The 22236-nt window shown below is 38.6% G+C and overlaps 1 protein-coding gene across 1 annotated transcript in view; it reads right to left on the reverse strand.

Moving 5' to 3' along the window:
• Positions 1-22236, reverse strand: part of swap70b (switching B cell complex subunit SWAP70b) — a 130767-nt gene that overhangs the window by 43926 nt on the left and 64605 nt on the right. Inside the window, exons 5-7 of the mRNA XM_060838904.1 lie at positions 14591-14737; positions 6814-6922; positions 1024-1205 (exon numbers count right to left, since the gene is read on the reverse strand). Of these exons, the coding sequence (XP_060694887.1) occupies positions 1024-1205; positions 6814-6922; positions 14591-14737 (438 nt within the window). The remainder of the gene's footprint in view (positions 1-1023; positions 1206-6813; positions 6923-14590; positions 14738-22236) is intronic.

A 22236-nucleotide genomic window follows, 5' to 3' on the forward strand; every position in this document is an offset into this window, starting at 1 on the left:
TATTAATGTTCTATTAATTAACACCATTCATGTTGCTACAATGAACACCATTCAGTTAGCTTCACTTGTTGGTTTGAGCAATGTGTACGATTAAATATGTAGACCGTACATCCCAAAGACTAGCAGATTGTGTTCAAGAGCATTAAAGACCATGTCTGTTTGGCTGCTCACAACAAGCAAGGTAGTGACTGTACCCAACTAGCCCAAAACTTGCAAAACTCACAACGTAATGTCCAACATTAGATGTGATTCTACTATTGTACAATTGCTGGATAATCCAGAATGTGCAAGGAATTACATTAACAACCAGAATTATCAGCTATGTTCACAACATGGCATATTTGTGAGTATTAGAAGCTACACATATTAATATGATATGGAGGTGCTAGTGTTGGACTGGGATGGCCAAAGTCAGAAGTCAACGACACCAGGTCATAGTCCAACATGTTTATTTGAAATCAGACTCCTTTGTCAGGTGAAGTTCCAAAAGTTTGGGATTTCAAAAATACCCGCTGGAGTATAACCTGGTGTCATGTAACTTCTAATATATATTACTACAGAGTCCTTTTCTTTGCAGGCTGAAAGAACATCTACACGCACTATGCCTTTTTCAACTCAACACAATCAGTGTCAGCCAGTTTCTGGTTCATTTCTCACGGCAATGCTTGAACCAATCTGAGCTGACCTGCCTCATTTAAAATTTAACAAAGCTTGGCTGTTAACTGTCAATCAACATTAATGAGCATATTCTCTGTGGCAAAATCCCTGCCATTCAAAGTATACTTGCCAGCCAATCAGCACCCTCCTCTGCTGTGTAAATATTGGTTTTCTTCTCAAATTTGCATACTTGAAAATATGTGCAAGACAAAAAGCTTAATAAAATATCTACTTTCTAAACAATACTCATGTTCTGTACTATCGAATGACCCTGTCTTAAACTAATGGTTATGCATTTTCAGGAAACCATTTATCACTTCTATAGACACATCTATCCATACGGAGCTCAGATCAAGAATTCCTCACCTTACGCATTTTCTCTAATTCTTGCTGTTTATCTTCATTTGCCATTTGCAGCTCTTTCATTCGCTGTGCTATCTCCTCTTGCTCAGCTTGTATTTTCTGTCGAAGTTCTCGCCGTTTCTGTCGTCCTTCCTTGTGTGGAGGAAGTCTCTGGTCCCTCAAAAGGTTGATGGCTGTTTGAATAGCTATTTAAAATGAACAAAGTCAGAAACCAAACACAAAGCTATACTTGTCAGGGATTACAGAGTCAAAATTACCATTGTTAGTGTCGCTATGGTTGACCAGCACTCATTCCTCTTGTATCAGTACCAGACTGCACCACAGTGGAATGCAGTTACCATGTCTCGATTGCTTTTCAAGTCTGATTTCCTGAACACTGGGACCAGAATTTATGATCTTTTGCAGCCTGTAAAATACTGTAATAAATTAAGCTGCTGAGAGTCTGGGCAAAGTTATTGTTAAAAATCTATTGGCCTTACAGGAAAACTATTTTATTATCTGGAACTCATTCTTACATTATTGCTGTATCAACAAAAAACTGAATTCAGAAACAGGAATGACTCAATAAAGGCAAACGTTATGCAATCCAAGATGCAGCTAGAATAGATGTATAAATGTATTCACTGTGGGAAATAGGGGCCCTTTTGTGGCACAGCCATAGTGTCCCTACTCCTGGACTGAGACACTTGGGTTCAAGTCCCACCTGCTCCAGAGGTGTGTAATAACCTCTCTGGACAGGTTGATTAGGAAAATAGATAAAATAATTTTATTTTAAAATGTGATAGGGTTAGTGATTGACCTTTCTCCCCATCTAGGAATATTTCTCTTTTGTATCACACCATTATCAAACTAATCTTAAAGGATGTGAAGAAATAGAAAGACCTGTGCATGAATCTTTGAAGGTGGCAGGACAAAATGAGAAAATTGTTTATATTAAAAAAAATTAGATCTTTGACTTTGTTAATAGGTAATACAGTACTGAAATAAAGAAGTGATAATAAACCTTTGTGAAATATTGACTGGGCCTCAGCTACAGTGCTGTGATCAATTCCAATACCATTTTAAGAGGACATGTTACAAAGATTAACTGGAATGGTACCATGACTGAGGGATACCAATTATGAGGAGGGACAAAAGAGGTATAGTAGAGAAGGTTAAGAACAAACCATTATAGAGACAAACCACTATAAATGCCGGAGGAAACATCACAGAAGCGCTTCACAGAAGGCTCCCAAGTGCAGAGGATGTCACCTAGACAGGGGACGAAACATCTGCAACACAAATTTCCAGCTCGGCGAACAGAACCACAACAACGAACAACTGAGCTACAAATCTTCTCACAAACTTTGAAGGTTAAGAACAGTTTGATGGAGGTGTTCATGAATGGGGTTGATAGTTTTCAGTTCACAAAAGCCTGATGACATAGATTTTAAGTTGAGTGGCAAAATGACTAGAGACAACAGAAAACTGTTTTTACACACAAAAGAAATTTACAATCGAAAATTTACTCGAGGGAGCACATAAAGCACCTACAAGAAAAACAATTTACATAAAATGAAAGAGCTCAATGGTGATTGACTGTATAACTTGACTAAACAGCTGAGGGCTTGATGGGCTGACTGACCTTCTTCTGTGCTGCCTCATTCTACGATTCCAAGCCTGCTCACATTTATTTTACTTACAGCCCTCAAAATCAAAAGGTGTGGTGCCAGAAAAGCACAGCCAGTCAGGCAGCATCTGAGGAGCAGGAGAGTTGACATTTCAAGCATAACCTCTTCATCAGGAATGAGCCCTCAAAGACAAATAAGCTATTTTCCGTCTATTTGGATGGACTATATTTCAACCCAATGATATATTCAAGATGGAAAGAGTTTAATTGCATACTAAAGTAATTAACTGGTTCTACAAAGCTGTGATACACATGTAAATGAAACTCCACAGAGACTGGTATCCCATCATCAAGTCACCCTTTATTTATGAGAGGAGAGTTTTTGACACTGATCTAGCACCCTCAGAGCCAGTTCTCAAAGTGAACAGGATGTCTGACACTCCGTCTGTCAGCTAGGGCTCTCTCATTGGACCAGATTAACAGCCCCAATAAGAGTACTCACATTCTAGAAGGTTCACCTAGCTGACCTTGATACAATCACTACAGTAACCATGATAAAGTCAAGAGAATGATAAAGGGTAAGTATTCTCAGAACTCAAAATTAATTTATTCTATTAATTCCATATACATAAATTGCATTACAGATTTAATTTAAACTATAAAGTATTATAATATTTAGACACAAGTGAAAGACTTTGAGAAGTTGTTTAGTTTTAAAAAATCATCAATCTGTCAGATACTTCTAAGCATTTATTTAAACTTTAAAATGCCCCCCTGTTCTATTCAATCACTGAGAAAAGCAGCCTGTTTGAAAAAAATCTACATATAATTTCCCAGCCGATCAAGGCCAGCTTAAATAACATATTCCAAAACGGTCTTCTGCTGAGTTGAATTAACTAGATATTATCCTTATTTGCCATCTTAACGATAGATATTAACCCCAGTACTCAAGTGTAAGTAACATTGACAGTGACATGGGATTCACAATGATTTTTTTCAAAAAGGAATTATAAAAGAGTTTTTAAAAAGTCATCAGAAAGCTGCAAACTCCAAAACAGTATTTCAAATCACCAATAGAAATCTATAGACATCTTGCTGACACACCCATTTTCAAAACATTGAATTATTCAGCAAAAATTACACTTAATCTGAAAATAATAGTAGTGATCCAGTGGATCAAATAGTTTTCACTTTTTTCTATAATAGTCTGCAGGTCCTTTTTAACACTTCTGGTCAATGGAAAGGATGAAGTAGCAAATTGAAACAAGGCTTTCCCTTTTAAAAAATTCTTCCATCAATTGTGGGTACTGCTGGCATGGCAGTATTATCTATTTCTGACTGCCCTTCAATTGAGTTCCCGGCCATTTCAAAGAACAGTTAAGAGTCAACCAGATTGTTGTGGGCCTGGAGTCTCACGTAGGCTAGATTTCCTTCCTTGAAAAAGATATATTATTTGATGATAATTTCACCTTTATAGTTTCAACTTGCATTGATTTGAACTTAAATTTCACCAACTGCTGTGTTGGGATTTGAAAGCACATCCCTAGAGGATCCCTCTGGATAATTAGTTGCCATTTGGTGATGACCTCTACTTTCAATGAAATAGAATGAACTCACAGAGTTGATGCAATTCACCTCTTTACAGGCTAATCAGAAGGGACACTGGCACAAGTGATAAGCAGAGCAAATCTCCACTTTGCTGATTTAGGAATTAAGATCCTAAGAGAACATTAGAAATTAACTCAATTTAATTAATACTTTAATGAATTCAAATTGAAACTTTAAAGTACTCAGTGTTTATGACAGTGCAGAGCCACTGTATCACGAGAACCACAAAAGGTACCTCATGTTATTTTGTTTACACTAACCAAAGTGATCCCTTGAAAATGAACCAGCAAATTCTACATAATCATTAACATTTGGCAGCATATCAAGTTGATTGATGCAAAATCAGGGAATGGAATACATCAACTTTGTAACAATGAAGCTAACTCTAATTTCTACTTTTATTCAAGAAGCCCACTTCTTGTTCCAAGATGGCCTTTAAATGTTAAGAACTTACTTGTATTCACATTCACCTTTAATTGACTCAAGTGTTCTCAGATAAAGTAACTTTGAAGTTTACTACTGTTGTGGTGTAGTATCAGTCAATCTGTACAAACTAAGGTCTGACAGACAGCAACAAAATAAATTCTTCAGTATGGGTTGAGGGACAAACACTGGCAGGACACAAAGAATACCCCTACCTTCATCACATTGGTGTCAAGGCATCTTTTTCATCCATCCAAGATGACAAAAAGGGCCATTATTGATTTAAAGTTTAATCCAAAAATTGACATCTTCCTTAGTGCAGAATTCCCTCAGTGCTAAATTACTAGAGCTATTAATTTCCTTTCTCTTTGAGTAATATTCATTGGTATTAAATAATACAACACTTGCATTAGCAAAAGAAAATTTTGAGGAATTTGAAATTGAGAGATTTGAGCCCATGAATTTTTTTAGTCGGCAGTGGGAATACTACTTCTGAACCATGCTTGATATTATGGTCATGTCTAGACTGTCTTTGTTGATTTGTCTCATCTATCCAGCAATTTGTTGCTCATACAACTGTAGTTGGCCAGGTGCACCTAGATAGCCTTACCACCCCAATAAGATGCAAGAGGAAAATAACTTGTGTTTACTGCATTCCTCGTGATGTTTGAATTGAACTGAATTGAATTTATTGTCACGTTTACCGAGGCACAGTGAAAAGCTTTGTCTTGCGAGCAATACAGGCAGATCACAGAGTTAAGTAGCATAGATAGTAAATAATAGGTAAACAGTGGCAAAAACAAAAATTGATAATTTAATACTAATTAATATCACTCAAATTGAAATGAAATTAATGGCTCCAGTAGAATACACTTGATTAAAACCTCTTTCAATTTGAGTGTGCATACCAACCGAACTGCTAATAGTAAATAACGGACTGCTCTTCACATAAGTCTAATTCAACCTAGGGCAACAAATTGAAATATTACAGAATGAAGATGAATATTGTATTAATCCCTGACATTAGAAGCTGTCAATGCATTTAATAAATCTTAGATGTTTCACAACTAAGTCGTATGATATATTGTATGTATTAATAACAGGTCAATGACAAATAGTTCATTTTCTCATCTATTTTCATTGTTTTTGCAGGCCAGAGGTGGGGATATTCACTCATCATGAATGGTGCAGAACATTGTGCAATCATATTTCAGGTGCTGAAACAGTTTGAGTTTTTAAGCAGCAAGAACAGGGCAATATATTCAGATTTAGGAAAGTAAGTAGCAAATCATATTCATGCCACACAATTGCTAGGTGATGACAATCTTCAGCAGACAATCTAATTATTTTCCTTAGACATTTTATGTTATTACCATCTCTAAATCCCCTACTATCAATATCCTGTAGGTTACTACATAACAAAAACTGAACTCAACTAGCCATATAATTACGATGGCTACCAGAGCAGGTCAGAGGCTGGGAATACTGCAGCAAGAACTCACCTCCTGTCTTCCACAAAACCTGTCCACTATCAATAAGGTACAAGCCAGGAGTGTGATGGAATACTGTCCACCTGTTTGTTTGGGTGCAGCTCCAACTCAAAATTCTGGACAAAATCTAAGACAATGCTGCCAACTAGATTGGCATCTCATCTAACCCCCTATCAGCATTCACTCCCTCCCTGACCAATGCATAGCAGCAATTGTGTGAACCATCTATGAAGCAGCCATTCACGAAGGCTTCTTTGGCAGCACCCTTCAAATACATGACCTCTACCACTTAAACATACGGAAACACCAACATTTGTAAGTTCTCCTTTACCACACCATCCCTACTTGAACTATCAAATTGTTCTTTCACAATCGCTTGGTTAAAGACCTGGAACTCCCTCACTAACAGGGTACCTATGCTGCATGGACTGCAGTGGTTCAAAACGTTGTCTCTCCACCATCTATACACAGGCAATCAGGAAAGGATGATAATACTTGCTTAGCCTGTTATGCCTACATCCTGTGAACAGATTGTCAAAAATATGGTACACAATACATTGGATTAGTTTTGGGGACAGCACATTCTGATTCATACAAAATTGGCCATTAATTGCCTCTGTTTAGGAACATTGTAGAAGCTTGGATATAAAAATTTGTCCTTACCTTGGATCCATTCTTGTTTCTTCTTCTTGTCAGATGCACTAATTTCAAAACTTTTGTCAGCGCATTTGATCATCAAGAGGCATTTCCTTCCATCTTTGTCTGGTAGAGACTGCAATGGAAATCAAATAATTCTATTTTCACAATCTAATTACTTTTTCAGACAAACTTACATACATTTTGTACATCAGGGCTTCATACCAATACTAAAATACACCGAAATTTCAGATGTTTTCCCTATTTGCTGCAGAGAACATCTTCTTACAATATTTTTAAAATATCATTGGCCTCAAATGGCTCATATGATCATGAACATTAGTCTACAAGTACCAGGCATTACCTGATTTAATTTTCTGATTGAACAAGATAGGAAAGCTTTAGAATCAGCAGGAGATCATCAGGCACACTGCAAATAGCTGGCAGTCTGATGGGGCACACTTCCTGAGAGCAGTTATCAGATTATTAACGTGATGCCACTGCTGCACTATTAGAGATGGGTGATGCTAAACTAGAAGGATGAAAGAAAATTGTACATAGAACTGCCATTCACAACTACAGGATGCTAATCTTATTCACACCAATGGGATTACTTTTTGAAGTGTATTACTATTGCTATGCTGCCAATTTCCAGACAGCACTGTGCCATAATCAGGAGATGGAATGGCTGGCTCGTTAACCTATTTTTGTATTGTCGGCCGAGGGAGCAAACCTGACTCATCCCTGTAGATAGCATCACCCACCTCCAACAGTGCAGCAGTGAAGATTAGTTACTTACAGTGTGGAAACAGTCCTTTCGGCCCTACAAGTCCTCACCGACTCTCCAAAGAGCAACCCACCCAGACCCATTCCCCTACATTTACCTTTTCACTTGACACTATGGACAAATTAGCATGGCCAATTCCGGAGCACCCAGAGGAAATGCATGCAGACACTGGGAGAACGTGCAAACTCCACACAGACAGTTGCCTGAGGCGGGAATTGAACCCGGGTCTCTGGCGCTGTGAGGCAGCAGTGCTAACCACTGTGCCACCATACTGCCCATAAAGTGGCATCATGTTTACGGTCAAATCACAGAAGGTGTACCCGATCAAAGTGCCACCGCTTTGTGAGTGTGCCTGAGGACTTCATTCTGATTCTAAAACCTTCCTATCTTAGCTCAAATCCTTCAATCTTCAAAATGGCACAATAAGGCCTTGCATATCTATCCTAATGGCTAGACAGTAACTAGATTTACATTTATTAAACATTTATGTTAATGCTTATTTCAATACAATATCCTCTTGCTAATACACTGAAGGCTCAACCTACATTATGTGTTCAATCCCTGGAATAGGGAATATTAGAACAAACCTCTGCTAACAATAAAATGATTGAATAACATAGAAGATAACTTAATTCTTATAAGGGGATTCATGAAGGGACATGACCAGAAATGGTTCCGTTAACATTAACTATTTTGATAAACTATTTACAGGAAAGTGCTACATAGTAACAGTAACCTTTATAAATCACACAAGTTAAGATTTCACTCCTAACAGAAATCTTGTTGCAGAGATAGAGGACACATTAAAAGTTGACAGTTGATTTCACATGAACATAGATATGCGGTGGTTATTAGAATGAACAAGTCATACGAACAGAGAAATTAATGAAAAGCACAGACAGTCTCCAAGGATACTGCTATCATTAGGTCCATGAGTCTTATAGATAAAAAGAAATTCTGCTTTTCAAATCAAACCAAAAGATTTCCAAAGTTAAGAGCTAAGTAGGCCTTCAAAGCTGAGAAACAAGAAACGTTAACAGTTGGATGCTTAAGACAACTGAGAGCCTCAATTTCAGCAAAACTAAAGAACTGACTTCAGGAAGAAAGGAGGAGGATATGCCCCTATCTACATTAATGGAGCTGAGGTGGAATGATCGAGTGAGTCAGAGACCCCTCCCACCCCAGTAATACTCTTTTCCAACCTCTTCCATCAGACAGAAGATACAATAGCTTAACCACACATACAGTCATAGAGATGTACAGCATGGAAACAGACCCTTTAGTCCAACCTGTCCATGCCGACCAAATATCCCAACCCAATCTCATCGCACCTGGCCCATATCCCTCCAAACCCTTCCTATTCATATACCCATCCAAATGCCTCTTAAATGTTACAATTGTACCAGCCTCCACCACATCCTCTGGCAGCTCATTCCATACATGTACCACCCTATGCGTGAAAAAGTTACCCCTTAGGTCTCTTTTATATCTTTCCCCTCTCACCCTAAACCTATGCCCTCTAGTTCTGGACTCCCCCACGCCAGGAAAAAGACTTTGTCTATTTATCCTATCCATGCCCCTCAATTTTGTAAACTTCTATAAGGTCACCCCTCAGCCTCCGACGCTCCAAGAAAAACAGCCCCAGCCTGTTCAGCCTCTTCCTGTAGCTCAAATCCTCCAACCCTGGCAACATCCTTGTAAATCATTTCTGAACTCTTTCAAGTTTCACAACATCTTTCTGATAGGAAGGAGACCAGAATTGCACACAATATTCTGACATTGGCCTAACCAACGTCCTGTACAGCCGCAACATGACCTCCCAACTCCTGTACTCAATACTCTGACCAATAAAGGAAAGCATATCAAACGCCTTCCTCACTAGCCTATCTACCTGCGACTCCACTTTCAAGGAGCTATGAACCTGCACTCCAAGGTCTCTTTGTTCAGCAACATTCCCTAGGACCTTACCATTCAGTGTATAAGTCCTGCTAAGATTTGCTTTCCCAAAATGCAGCACCTCGCATTTATCTGAATTAAACTCCATCTGCCACTTCTCAGCCCATTGGCCCATCTGGTCAAGATCTCCTTGTAATCTGAGGTAACCCTCTTCGCTGTCCACTACACCTCCAATTTTGATGTCATCTGCAAACTTACTAACTGTACCTCTTATGCTGGCATCAAAAGCATTTATGTAAACGACAAAAAGTAGAAAACCAAGCACTGATCCTTGTGGCACTCCACTGGTCACAGGCCTCCAGTCTGAAAAACAACCCTCCATCTCCACCCTCCGTCTTCTAGCTTTGAGCCAGTTCTGTATCCAAATGGCTAGTTTTCTCTGTATTCCATGAGATCTAACCTTGCTAATCAGTCTCCCATGGGAACCTTATCGAATGCCTTACTGAAGTCCATATAGATCACATCTACTGCTCTGCCTTCATCAATCTTCTTTGTTACTTCTTCAAAAAACTCAATCAAGTTTGTGAGACATGATTTACCATGCACAAAGCAATGTTGACTATCCCTAATCAGTCCTTACCTTTCCAAGGACATGTACATCCTGTCCCTCAGGATTCCCTCCAACAACTTGCCCACCACTGAGGTCAGGCTCATACCATTAAGTTCATGAATGACTTCTTCCCTGCTACTATTAGCCAGTTGAATGGACCTCTCTAATTTAAAAATGTAATATTGATCTTGCTTATGTGTAACCACCTGTGCAGTCTTAACCTTGTATGCCTCACTCTGTCTAAAGACCCAATCATCTATTTGCCCTTGTATGTTATAATCTGCCAGCACTGCACACGAAGCAAAACTTTACACTGTACTCAGGTACATGTGACAACAATAGACCAAAACAAGTCAATTGTTCTTTCATTCATTTATATTCACCACTAGCTAGCTAGACCACCATTTATTACTAATCGCTAATTGCCATGTGAAGGAGGCAATGAGCTGCTGTCTTCAAACTGCCACAGCCCGTGGAGTATAGGACCTGGTGTTCTATCCAGTTTAGTCTTTGAAGCAGTTTGATACAATGGAGTGGCTTGCGAGACCCTTTCAGAGGGCACTTAAGAGTCAATCGCATTGCTGTGGAGTCAAATGTAATCGGACCAGGCAAGGAAGCAGGCTTCCTTCTCTCAAGGACATTAGCGAACCAGATGATTTTTTAAGACCATTGCCAATGGTTACATGGTTACCATTATTATATCTTTTAAGTCCAGATTTTATTCAATTCAAATGTCATTATCTGCCATGGTGGGATACAACCTATGCCCCAAGCCTGAGGCTCTGGAGAACATGTCCCAGTGACCTCAACGCCACCTCCCAGTCGGCTCAAACTTAACCCTAAAGATTTAACAACATAATCCAGATTAATTTAGTTGTGTGAAGGGGACATGATTCAATACCTTTCTCACACAGATGATGGACGAAGTCTGGAAGGTACTACCTAAGAGTTCAGTGGAAACTGGTTTACCTGAAACATTCAAAGGGGATGTTGATTGGTATATGCAAAGGAAGAATATGTAAGTTGATGGGAAAGAGACAAGGGAACAACATTAGATGAGGTTAGAGACCAATTGGCCTTCCTTAGCACTGTAACAATTCTTTGACATGGGTGGCACAGTGTCTCAGTGGTTAGCACTGTTGCCTCACAGCGCCAGGGTTCAATTCCAGCCTCAGGCAACTGTCTGTGTGGAGTTTGCATGTTCTCCCTGCATGGGTTTCTGCTGGGTACTCTGGTTTCCTCCCAGAGTCCAAACATGTTCAGGTGAGGTGGATTGGCCATGCTAAATTGCCCTGTGGTGTCCAAGCTAGGTGTATCAGCCATGATTAATATGGGGCTGCAAGAATGGAATGGGATGCTCTTTGAAGAGTCGGTGCAGACATAATGGGCCAAACGGCTTCAATCTGCCATATACGGATTTTATGACAGTTCAGCACATAACAGAGAGTTATGTACGATTGAGGAGGCTGTCTTGAGGATGAGATTTTAAAAGGATGTCCTGCAAGTTCTCTCAGGTGCACAAGATAGATTTTGATATCAATATTCAATGTAAAGGGGAGTGCTCTCAAAGTCCAGTCAATGTTTCTCTCTGAAATCAATATCCTTCAATTAGCTGGTTACCTCATTGTTGCTTGTGCACACTTGTGTTACATTCATTGTTGCATTTCCCTACATTACAACAGTGACTCCACCTCAAAGGTTGGTTCCTGGCTGGGAAGTGCCCGAGGTCATAACCACGAAAGCTGTAGAAATGTTTTTCCACAATGTGTAATAGCTCATGACTGAAAAACCGAAAGCTATTGAAACAATCATGTTGCAGTGCTGAAAGATCATTCAAGTTCAAGGTTAATTATTTCATAATGAGAAACAAAGGGAGAAAACAACAATTTAACTTGGAGAATGATTTCAAATGGATCCTAGGATTTCTCTCAACTCATTACGAACATCATAGGGAAAAATCCCTCATTCAAATATTTCTTCATTTGATAAAATCACAAATAAGAGGAGTACGCCATTCAGTCCATCATTCCTGTTCCACCATTCAATAAGATCATGGCTGATCTGATTGCAGTTTTAATGCCATATTCTGTCTGTCCCTATAATCCTCTACTCCCCGGTCAATCAAAATGGTGTTTAATTCAACCTTGGATATAAATACACAATTGCCCAGCCTCCACTGTTCACAGTGAAAGGGAACTCCAAATGTAATGACACGTTGAGTAGCAATTCTTCCTCATCAGTCCTAATTTAGAGATACTTGTCTTAAAACTGCGCTTCCTACTTCTAGATTCCAATATGAGAGGAAACATCAAGATCTCAGAAGATTGTGTTTATGTTTCAATAAGATCATCTCCCATTCTCTGAACTCCAAATGACCATAGGTACAAAACTGCTCATCACACAACAAGCCCTTCAACCCAATCAGTCAGGTGATTGTTCTCTGTATAGTTTCCAAAGCACACATACCCTTTCTTCAGTAAGGAGGCCAAAATTGTACACAGTACAGCTGTTCCAAGACTTCTTTAGTTTTATACTTATTTTGCCGAAGATTGAGCCAACAGATAAGTGGATTGTGATCCCACTAAAACTTTTCAATTGAAAGATCATTGGCACTATGCACCTCTTGTTTATTAGCAATGTTGAAGAGATCAGAATCATTTGTTTACAAAACATTAAAATTAACAGGATTTGGATCCACTATAAAGCTGTTGAGTTGGGCAGCCATCACCACAGTTATTACACTTGGTTTGTCAGAAAGAAACTTAAATGATATGGAACAAATGGTGAAAGAACTAACTATATCCCTTCAACATGTTTACCTCCAGCTGCAAACCTAAAGACAAGAGAAAGGAATTTGAAAGCAGCATGGAAGAGGGTAGGAAAGAATCATTTCCCACAATGTGCCTCAAACATTTGTGGTTGAAAGGGTTGTATTCAAATTCATTTTTAATCCTGAACCCCCATTTAAATTATATTATACAATACTCAATATGAAAGTTCAGCTTGTAAAATGTTTTAAGAAATAGGTATTCATGTCCACGTATCCGGGAGATGGGTATGTCTGTTTCTCACTGTAGAAGCAGTGTGTTCTCAACAGGAGCTCAGGGAAGCAGAGCAGACACCAAGCAGAGGCCAAGATAGAATATGAGAAAACTGAAACACAGCATGCCTCTGCTTCATACTCACTTTGGCTCATCTAGCCTGAACAGTTGCCCCACATGGGTGGCACAGTGATTCAATGGTTAGTACTACTGGCTCACAGTGCCAGGGACCCAGGTTCAATTCCAGCCTTGGGCGACTGTCTGTGTGGAGTCTGCACATTCTCCCAGTGTCTGCGTGGGTTTCCTCCACGTGCTCTGGTTTCCTCCCACATCCAAAGATGTGTAGGTTAGGTGAACTGGCCATGCTAAATTACCCATCGTGTTCAGGGATGTGGAAGTTAGGTCCATTAGTCAGGGGCAAATATAGGATAATAGAGTTGGGGAATGGATGTATGTGGGTTACTCCAAAGGGTTGGGGTGGACTTGTTGGGCCAAAGGGTCTGTTTCTACACTGTAGGGATTATATTCTTTGATTCTAACATTCCCTCACCTAAAAGGCCAGCCCAGTATTATGGTCCCCCTGGTAAATGTTTATGGACACTCAGGGATCAACGAGTCTTAATTTGAGGACCATTGTTCCAGGACACAGTGGGTATGTTTGTGTAAAGTTCAGAGAGTTAGTTCTGATGGTTGGGTGGTGTGCTTGCAATGGTGTGTGATGCCAACAGTGGGGCTCAATTCCCACATGGGAACTGAGGTTACCATGAAGGACACTGCTGGTCAACCTCTCCCTTCACCAGAGGCATGGTGACTCTCAGGTTAAAGCACCACCAGTCATCATGTTCTAAGGAGAGAGCAGCCCTATGGCCAGTTGGACTATGACAACTTTGTTTCTTGGCTACTAATTCAGAAATCTGGTTTGATACTTCAGATATGAATGAGAGTTCAAATCCCACCTTGCCTGTTTATGAATTCAGAGTCAGTTCAAAACAAAAAAGAAAATTCAGGAAATTAATTTTAAAACTAATACAAGAAATTGTTTTAAAAATACTGCAACTTCACTAATGTGACAGAAGTTTGCTGGCCCTACCCTGTCTGGCCCATGTGACCTCAGGCTAGTATTGCAACTTCTGGTTGGAAGCAACCTTGGTGGTTTGTAGCGTTGCACGCATATGTTACTGCACTTGATTTCCCATTTATAATCTTATCAAATAGTAAGCTCATTTAACATTTACTTTTTGTAATAGTTAGGATATCTCATGTCTAAAACATTTAATCTATTGCATTTATTGTTGTGCAACACTGAATTTGATAAATATAGCAGACATAACAACAGAGTAACAAACTCAGTGCAAACCACTTGGGGGTTTTACAGTGCTAGCACTTTCAAACAAAATGCAAACTTAGCTCTATTTCTGCTCCTTGGCTTCTTTTAGTCACAAGCAGTTTATGATATTTAGGTCCATTTACCTCCACGTAGCATCTGGAGCTCAATAAAATATCTCCTTTCTTCTCTTTAAGATCTTCACCAACATAATACGAAATTATATCAGGTTTCAGTAAAAACCAACGCTCATTCCAGTTCTTCCTTTTGTGTCCTTTTTTCCACAGGTAACCCTAATTAAAAGATAACAATTCACCGTGAATCTGAACAAATAAGACTGTAAGCTACAATTAACACTAATGGGATTGAAGGCAAATCACTGAGCTCGTATTCCAGTGAAAGACCGAATATTGTAAGGAAGTGACTAACTAACAAAGACTTTATTGTGGGGCTAAGATAACACATTTGCCGAAGACGTATAAGATTGGGGTATATAAAATTAAGAAATATTGATAGATTAGTTGAGTGCTCAAAACTGCAGCAGATGGACGAATGTTTTTAAAAAAAAGAGAGGTCGGTCATGTTTGACCGAACATGTGTGAATCTGAACATTTCTCGAATGCTGAAAAGCTAGGAACAATGGACAGTCAAAAAGTTTTAGGTTTGTATAAATAGTTGGATATTGAGAGGGACAGAGAAAGTGAGACACCTTGAAGATCATAGGTTCTTGAAGGGTGCAGGAGGGGTATGGTGGTAAAGAACACATATTGAGCACATAAGAATGCACATAAACTAATCCAGATCACTCCTATTAAAAATAAAATGTGGACACTAGCTCAATTAACAACATGAAATCTTACACTGTTAAATTCTTCATGTAAAAGGTATATAGAACAAAGGCAGGCAAATAGAATTAAATCACAGATCAACTGTGATCACTGAATGATAGAACAGTTTTGAGGGGCTGAATGTCCTCTTTCAGCACCCATGTTCCAAGAACTATTAATCATGTAATTGAACAAAAAGTACCACAAGCAGCTCCAGACAAGAGGCACCAGAAATTCAAGAATTATTCTCCCGAAATACAAGTACAACTGGAAAAGTCAGTGAAGAACAGGATAACTTTTATTAAGTTTTTAGATGCATAGAAGAGTTACAGCACAGAAAAAACCCGTATAGCCCATTGTTTCCGCATAATCACAGAAAGAAAAGCTTTAAAGCAAACCATCTGTCCATTCCAATCCGATCTTCAAGTAGCTGTCCGCAGTCTTGCAGGTTACAGTGACTTAGGTGCAGATCCAGGTACCTTTATATAGATTGAGGGTTTCTGTCTCAATCATCAAAATAGGCAGCCATTTTGGGTGAAAAGCAGAACCTTTTGGGTGAAAAGTTTCCCTATGTTCCTTTTAATTCTTTTCCAATCACCTTAAGTCTGTGCCCCCCAGTAAATTAACTTCTTTAGGAGAAATAGGTCTTTTCTATCCATTCTATTTAGGCCTTTCAAAGATTTGTATGTATATTAAAGCATTCCCCAGCTTTCTCTATTCTAAGAAAACGACCCGAGCTACAATTTTGAAGGCCTGGCAATATTTTGGTAAAATATCCTCTGTGCTCTCTCTAGAACAATTTAGTCTTCTATATAATGCAGTGATCAGAACTATACACAAACTTCCAGCTTTGTTTGTTCTCCACCCCAAGTACATTACCTCACACTTCTCTGGACTGAATTCCATTTGCCTCTTTCCACCTACTCAACCAAATCATTGATATCATTTTGGAGTTAACATCTACTCTTCACTGTTAACAGTCAATTTCTGTGTCAGCTGCAAATTTCCTGGCCAGGCCTCCCACAGATAAGCCCAAATAATTAATATGTAAAAACTGCAAAGCATCCAACACTGAACCCAATGGTACACCACTGGAAACAGCGTCCCATTGCAAAGACATCCATCCTTAACATTACCCTTCTCTTCTGGTCACTGAACCAGTATTGGATTTAATTCACCACATAACCCTGTATTACAATGGATTTTTACTTTTCTGACTGGTCTACCTTGTGGGATCTTATCAAATGCCTTATTAAACATCAACCACATAAACAACATTCACTGCATTATCCCCAGCAGTCTGTAATGTGCTTTCCAACACAAAGATCCACCATTGATGCTGTAATTGTCAAAATCAGTAGAGTATTGTCGCACAAGGTAACAGATCGAGACTGCAAACCTGAGACTTTTCAGATATATACCCCTCCTCCCAACATTTTAAGCAATAATTTTCCACATTGACCAATATCTTGATGGCATCCACTGTTCTTCCGAGAATAGGCCAATTCTACAATATAATTAGTAGAATTGCAAACCTGAGGTTTGAATAAACAATTCAGAGACATGAACTCAAATGCCACTATGATATATAGTTAACTTGTATTCAATGACTTCATAAACCTGGAATGTAATGTTTGTCTCACTAATGATTATCACAAATCTGCCAGATTATTGTTAAAACTGACCTAATGTATCACTGACCCTCAGGGAAGGAAATCTGCTATCCTTATATGTTCTGGTCTACTTATGACTTCAGAACCATAGCAATAGCCTACAGGTCAGTCAGAGTTACATCATATCATTATAGAAAGGTCAAAAAAAAAACTGCTGGTCCAATCAAGTTTCAGATTAATGGTAACACCCAAAATGATGATAGAGGGAGATTCAGCAATGATATGCCATGGAAAGACAGCAGAGATTCTCTCTTATTGGAAACATCATTGCCTGGTACTTGTGTCACACTAACATTTCTTGTCACTCATTTGCCCGAATCAGAATGTTGTCCACAAGCGGCAAGACCTAAACATACCTGCTTCAGTATTTTTGGAGTCACAAATGGTACTGATACTTCTCAATCATCATCATACTTCTACACTTGTGACCTTATATGATGAAGAGAAGGTAATTGGTGAAGCAACTAAAGATGGCTGAGCTTAGCACATTAACCTGAGGGACACATGCAGCTATTTACTGGGTTAGAGATGTTTGGCTTCCAATGACCAGAATCATTTCTCTTTTGCACAAGCAATGACTCTAATCAATGAAGATATTTCCCCCAATCCCTCATTCTGCCTCCAACAGCAAGCTCGTAGGTTGTAGCAGGTTTCTCTCCCTAACTGGATACTCAATTTCTTGTACTCTATCAGTTATTTCACCAATACTAACAGTATTCTGAAGGACAAGGTACTTCTGAGACATTCTGAAGCTGAACTGGAATTTGGAATCCAAAATAACCATTAATACTTATTCTCTGCTTAAACTTGATTTTAACAGCCAATCTCACCTGTACTAACTATGTACAGCCACATGGAGAGGGATCTATAAAATGGCGAATTGGAATTTCATGCACACAACAATGTGTACACTTTACAAATTAATTCATAAATAAGAATCAGTATGTGGCAAAATGAATTGCTACTTACAGCTAAGGAATTCAACTAACTTCTAAAAAAAAATTGGTCATGCAATTTGTATCCATGGTAATACTTAGTAAATATTGTCAGAAGGTCACAGTTAACAGGGTAAAAAAAAGACAATCACGCAGCTAGTTCTGTGCATTAAAGTATCAGGCAACTGATATGTACCCATGTGTTACATTTCCACATTGGGCTCAACTGAAAAACATCAAGTGCAATTTGTGCTAGATTACAAATCACTTGCTATTGTAATAGATTTGAATAATCAATAAAGTAAACTTCTCCATCAACCATTATAAATAGGGAGAACAATACAATATATTGTGAGCACTGCTGAAAAGCATACATGCCTTCAAAATTGGTAGTTATGCCCACAATTCGTCTACTTAAGTCACCTATCAACTTTCTTCTCTCTAATGAAAACAGCCTCAAAGTCCCTCAGCCTTTCCTCATAAGAATTTCCCTCCATACAAGCCAACATCCTAGTAAAGTTAGGTAGGGTAGACAGTAAGAGCCATTTTCCTCAGATGGTGAGGGCTAGCACAAGGGATCATGACTTTAAATTGAAGGGTGATAGATATAGGATAGATGTCAGTGGTAGTTTCTTTACTCAGAGTAATAGGGATGTGGAATGCACTGCCTGCAACAATAATGGACTCACCAATTTTAAGGGCATTTAAATGGCAATTGGATAAACATATGAATGAAAATGGAATAGTATAGAATAGATAGGCTTTAGATTATTTCCACAAATCGATGCAGCATCAAGGGCTGCAGGGCCTGCAGTGTACTGTAATGTTCTATGTCCTATTACCCATTGTTATCAATTGTTTCTTATAAAGTCATATGCAAGGAAACACTCTTCAGTCCAACTTGTCCACACCGACCATGTTTCCAAACTAAACTAGTCCCACCATGTTTGGTCCTTATATCTCCAAATCTTTCCTATTCATCTACATGTCCAAATATCTTTTAAGTGTTGTAACACTACCTGAATCCAAACTTCCTCTCACAGTTTAATCCACACACTAACTACGCTGTGTAAAAAAGTTGCCCCTCATGTCCCTTTTTATTCATTCTCCTTTCAGTTTAAAAATACATCCCTCAGTTTTGACCTCCCCCACCTAAGAGGAAAGACCTTTGCTGTTCACCTCATCTATGCCCCTAATGATTTTATAAACCTCTGTAAGGTCAACCCTTGACCTCCTGTACTCCAGTGAAAAAAGTCCCAGCATGTCCAGACTCTTCCCATAACTTAAACCCTCAGTCCTGGCAACATACTGGCAAACTTTTTTAGAACCTTTTCCATTTAAAAATATCTTTCCTCTAACAGGGTGACCTCAACTGTGCACAGTACTCACCCAATGTCCTGTACAATCTCAACGTGACATCCTAATTCTTATACTCAAAAGGTCTGTTTACCGTGATGTAAATTTCAGAGAATTATACACCTGAACCCCAAAGTCTCACTGTTCTACTACACTACTCAGGGCCCTACCATTTATTGTATAAGTCTTGCCTTTGTTTTACCAAGATACAATTTCCTTCCTAACTTCGCGATATACTCGATCAGGTCCCAGAGATTTATTCCAGCACTTTATCTTCTCTAACATCTATATTGATTTCCCAGAATTCTCTAACCTCCATTTCTTTGGTGATAAAGTATATTCTATTCTATACCATAAAAACTGACACAAAATATGTATTTAATATCCTCTTCCATCTCCTGAGGTTCAACACAAAGACAACCTCATTGATCTGTAAGGGCTCTACTCTCTCTCTAGTTGCTCTTTGCTCAATATATTTGTAGAATCTCTTTGCATTATCCTTAACCTTATCTGCCAATACCGTCTCATATCTCCTCTTTGGCTTCCTAATTTCCCTCTTAAAAATGCCCCCACACTTTTATATTCATCAAGAGATTTACTTGTACCTAGTTTTCTATATCTATGATTTTTTTTATTCTCGACAGGAACCTCAGTATCTTTATTCATTCATTGTTCCCTAGGCTTACCAGCTTTACTTTTCACCAACAGGAACATAATGTCTCTGAACTCTTGTTACCACACTTTTGAAAGCTTTCAGTTGTTGTCTCTTTACCTTTGAACAGTCTACTCCAATCAACTTTTGAAAATTGTCTCATATTATTAAAATTTGCCTTATTCTAATTTAGAACTATAATTTTTATGGAAGGCTTATACATTTCCATAACTATTTTAAAATTAGTAGAATTATGTGCTCCCTCCGAGTCAGAGAACACTTTAGCAGTCCGGGACATTCAACTTCGCACCTTCGGGTGACCATCCTCCAAGGCCGTCTTTGGGACAGGCAGCAATGAAAAGTGGCTGAGCAGAGGCTGATAGCCAAATTCGGTCCCCATGGGGATGGCCTCAACCGGGACCTTGGGTTTATGTTACACTAAAGGTGACCCCATTGCACCACACACACACACACAAAGTTTGTAGGGTGTATTTGTACTTGCAGAATTACATTTTACTTTGTTCAAAAACTACATGAATCCATGTAAGATTCTGTAAATCCGTTTTTTAGATGAGAATCAGTCTGACCATTGTGGCACAGACAGGGAAGCTAACATCTTCAATACATTATCTTGGCCAACATGACACCAATTGTTAAAGTTCACTTGAGGATGTAACTTTTTAAAAAAGTTTTGCAATTTACGTATGAAAGAACTGAAACCAACACGGTCATTCTAAAACATCAGAGACTTTACAAATGATTTAGGTCTTTTTCAATATATAATTTCAGTTACATCACACTGTAAACTTTTGCTATAAATTGTGTTTTACAATCTTAATCTCCACAACCACCTGATGAAGGCGCAGCACTCCGAAAGATAGTGCTTCCAAATAAATCTGTTGGACTATAACCTGGTGTTGTGCGATTTTTAACTTAGAATTTTGATCATTGGTCCCAAAATGTTCCCCTATTAACACTTCAGTCACTTATTCTGCCTTATTTTACAAGAGATCAAGTTTTGCTCCTTCTCTCGTGGAATCATTTACATATTGTTAAAGAAAAGTTTCTTGAACACATTTAACAAATTCCTCGCCATCCAAACCTGAATACAATGACAGTCTCAGTCTATGTCTGGTAAGTTAAAATCCCTTACTGTTGCAACCCTATTTTTCTTACATCTATCTGAGATTTCTCTGCAGTTTCCCTCTGAACATTGGGAGGCTTATAATGCAATTCCATCAAGATGATCGTCCCTTTTTTATTTCTAATTTCAACCCATATATTTTCACTGGACGATCCCTCAGAAATACCCTCTCTAATTACAGTAGTAATGCTTTCCTGAATCAAAAACACCACTTCCCCTCCTTTCTTGTCTCCCTTTCTATCCTTCCTAGAGCATCCAAAACTCAAAACATTGAGTTGCAGTCCTGTATTTATTTGCATTAAAATTAGTAATTGATGTAATAATTAAAAAAGATAAGCAGGTGCAATTTTATCATCACAAAAAAAATCATTAACAGATGCCCAGTCCTCGAAGATTATGTAGCCTGATTTTAAATTACTGAAGATGGCAAACATATGGAAATATTTACAAATTTCATTGGTAAACTCTATTCAGCTTTTTAGCAAATTAAATATTTTTAGTACCTTAAACATTTTAAAATGTGCAACTGATGACTGGATATGGGAAACAAGCCCATATGAGGACACTAAGGATGTAGCCAGATTTAAGACATAGGAGTGGAAGTAAGGCCATTCGGCCCATCGAGTCATTTGTGGGTGGTAACAGCTACAGAATCAAACCAGTGGTGAAATGTATCATATTGAGAACAAATCTCAACTAATCATGTTAATATTAGGCTAATTCTGGAATTAATGCTGCTGCCAGTACAAAATTTATTAACAGAGTTTTAAAAGACATATTAATGAAGCTTTTACCCCAGAAATTAAGTTCATGCAACTGCCTCATTTTTATCACAATGCAAACTAACAACTGGGTACACAGTGGTTTCACCAACACAGAGAGGCAGAAAAAGAGGTCAGCTAGAACAAATATACTCCTTTAGTCAATGAAAAAAAATGTTTTGCATTTAATCTGCCAGAATTTCTCATGAGGATAAAATCATAATATGCAACATGTCTCAACAACTGTAATCCCACATGTTGTAAAGGTCACACAATTCATCTCCACTCAGGTAGGTTAGATAATTAGGAAGCAAAATGTATTAAGAGTAAATTTGGGGTAGCACAGTGGCTCTGTGGTAAGTAGTGCTACCTTACAGTGTCAGGGACCTGGGCTCAGTTTCAGCCTCAGGCGATTGTCTGTGTGAAGTTTACACATTCTCCCAG

The sequence above is a fragment of the Hemiscyllium ocellatum genome, chromosome 18 (assembly GCF_020745735.1).
Source record: "Hemiscyllium ocellatum isolate sHemOce1 chromosome 18, sHemOce1.pat.X.cur, whole genome shotgun sequence".
Lineage (NCBI taxonomy): Eukaryota > Metazoa > Chordata > Chondrichthyes > Orectolobiformes > Hemiscylliidae > Hemiscyllium > Hemiscyllium ocellatum.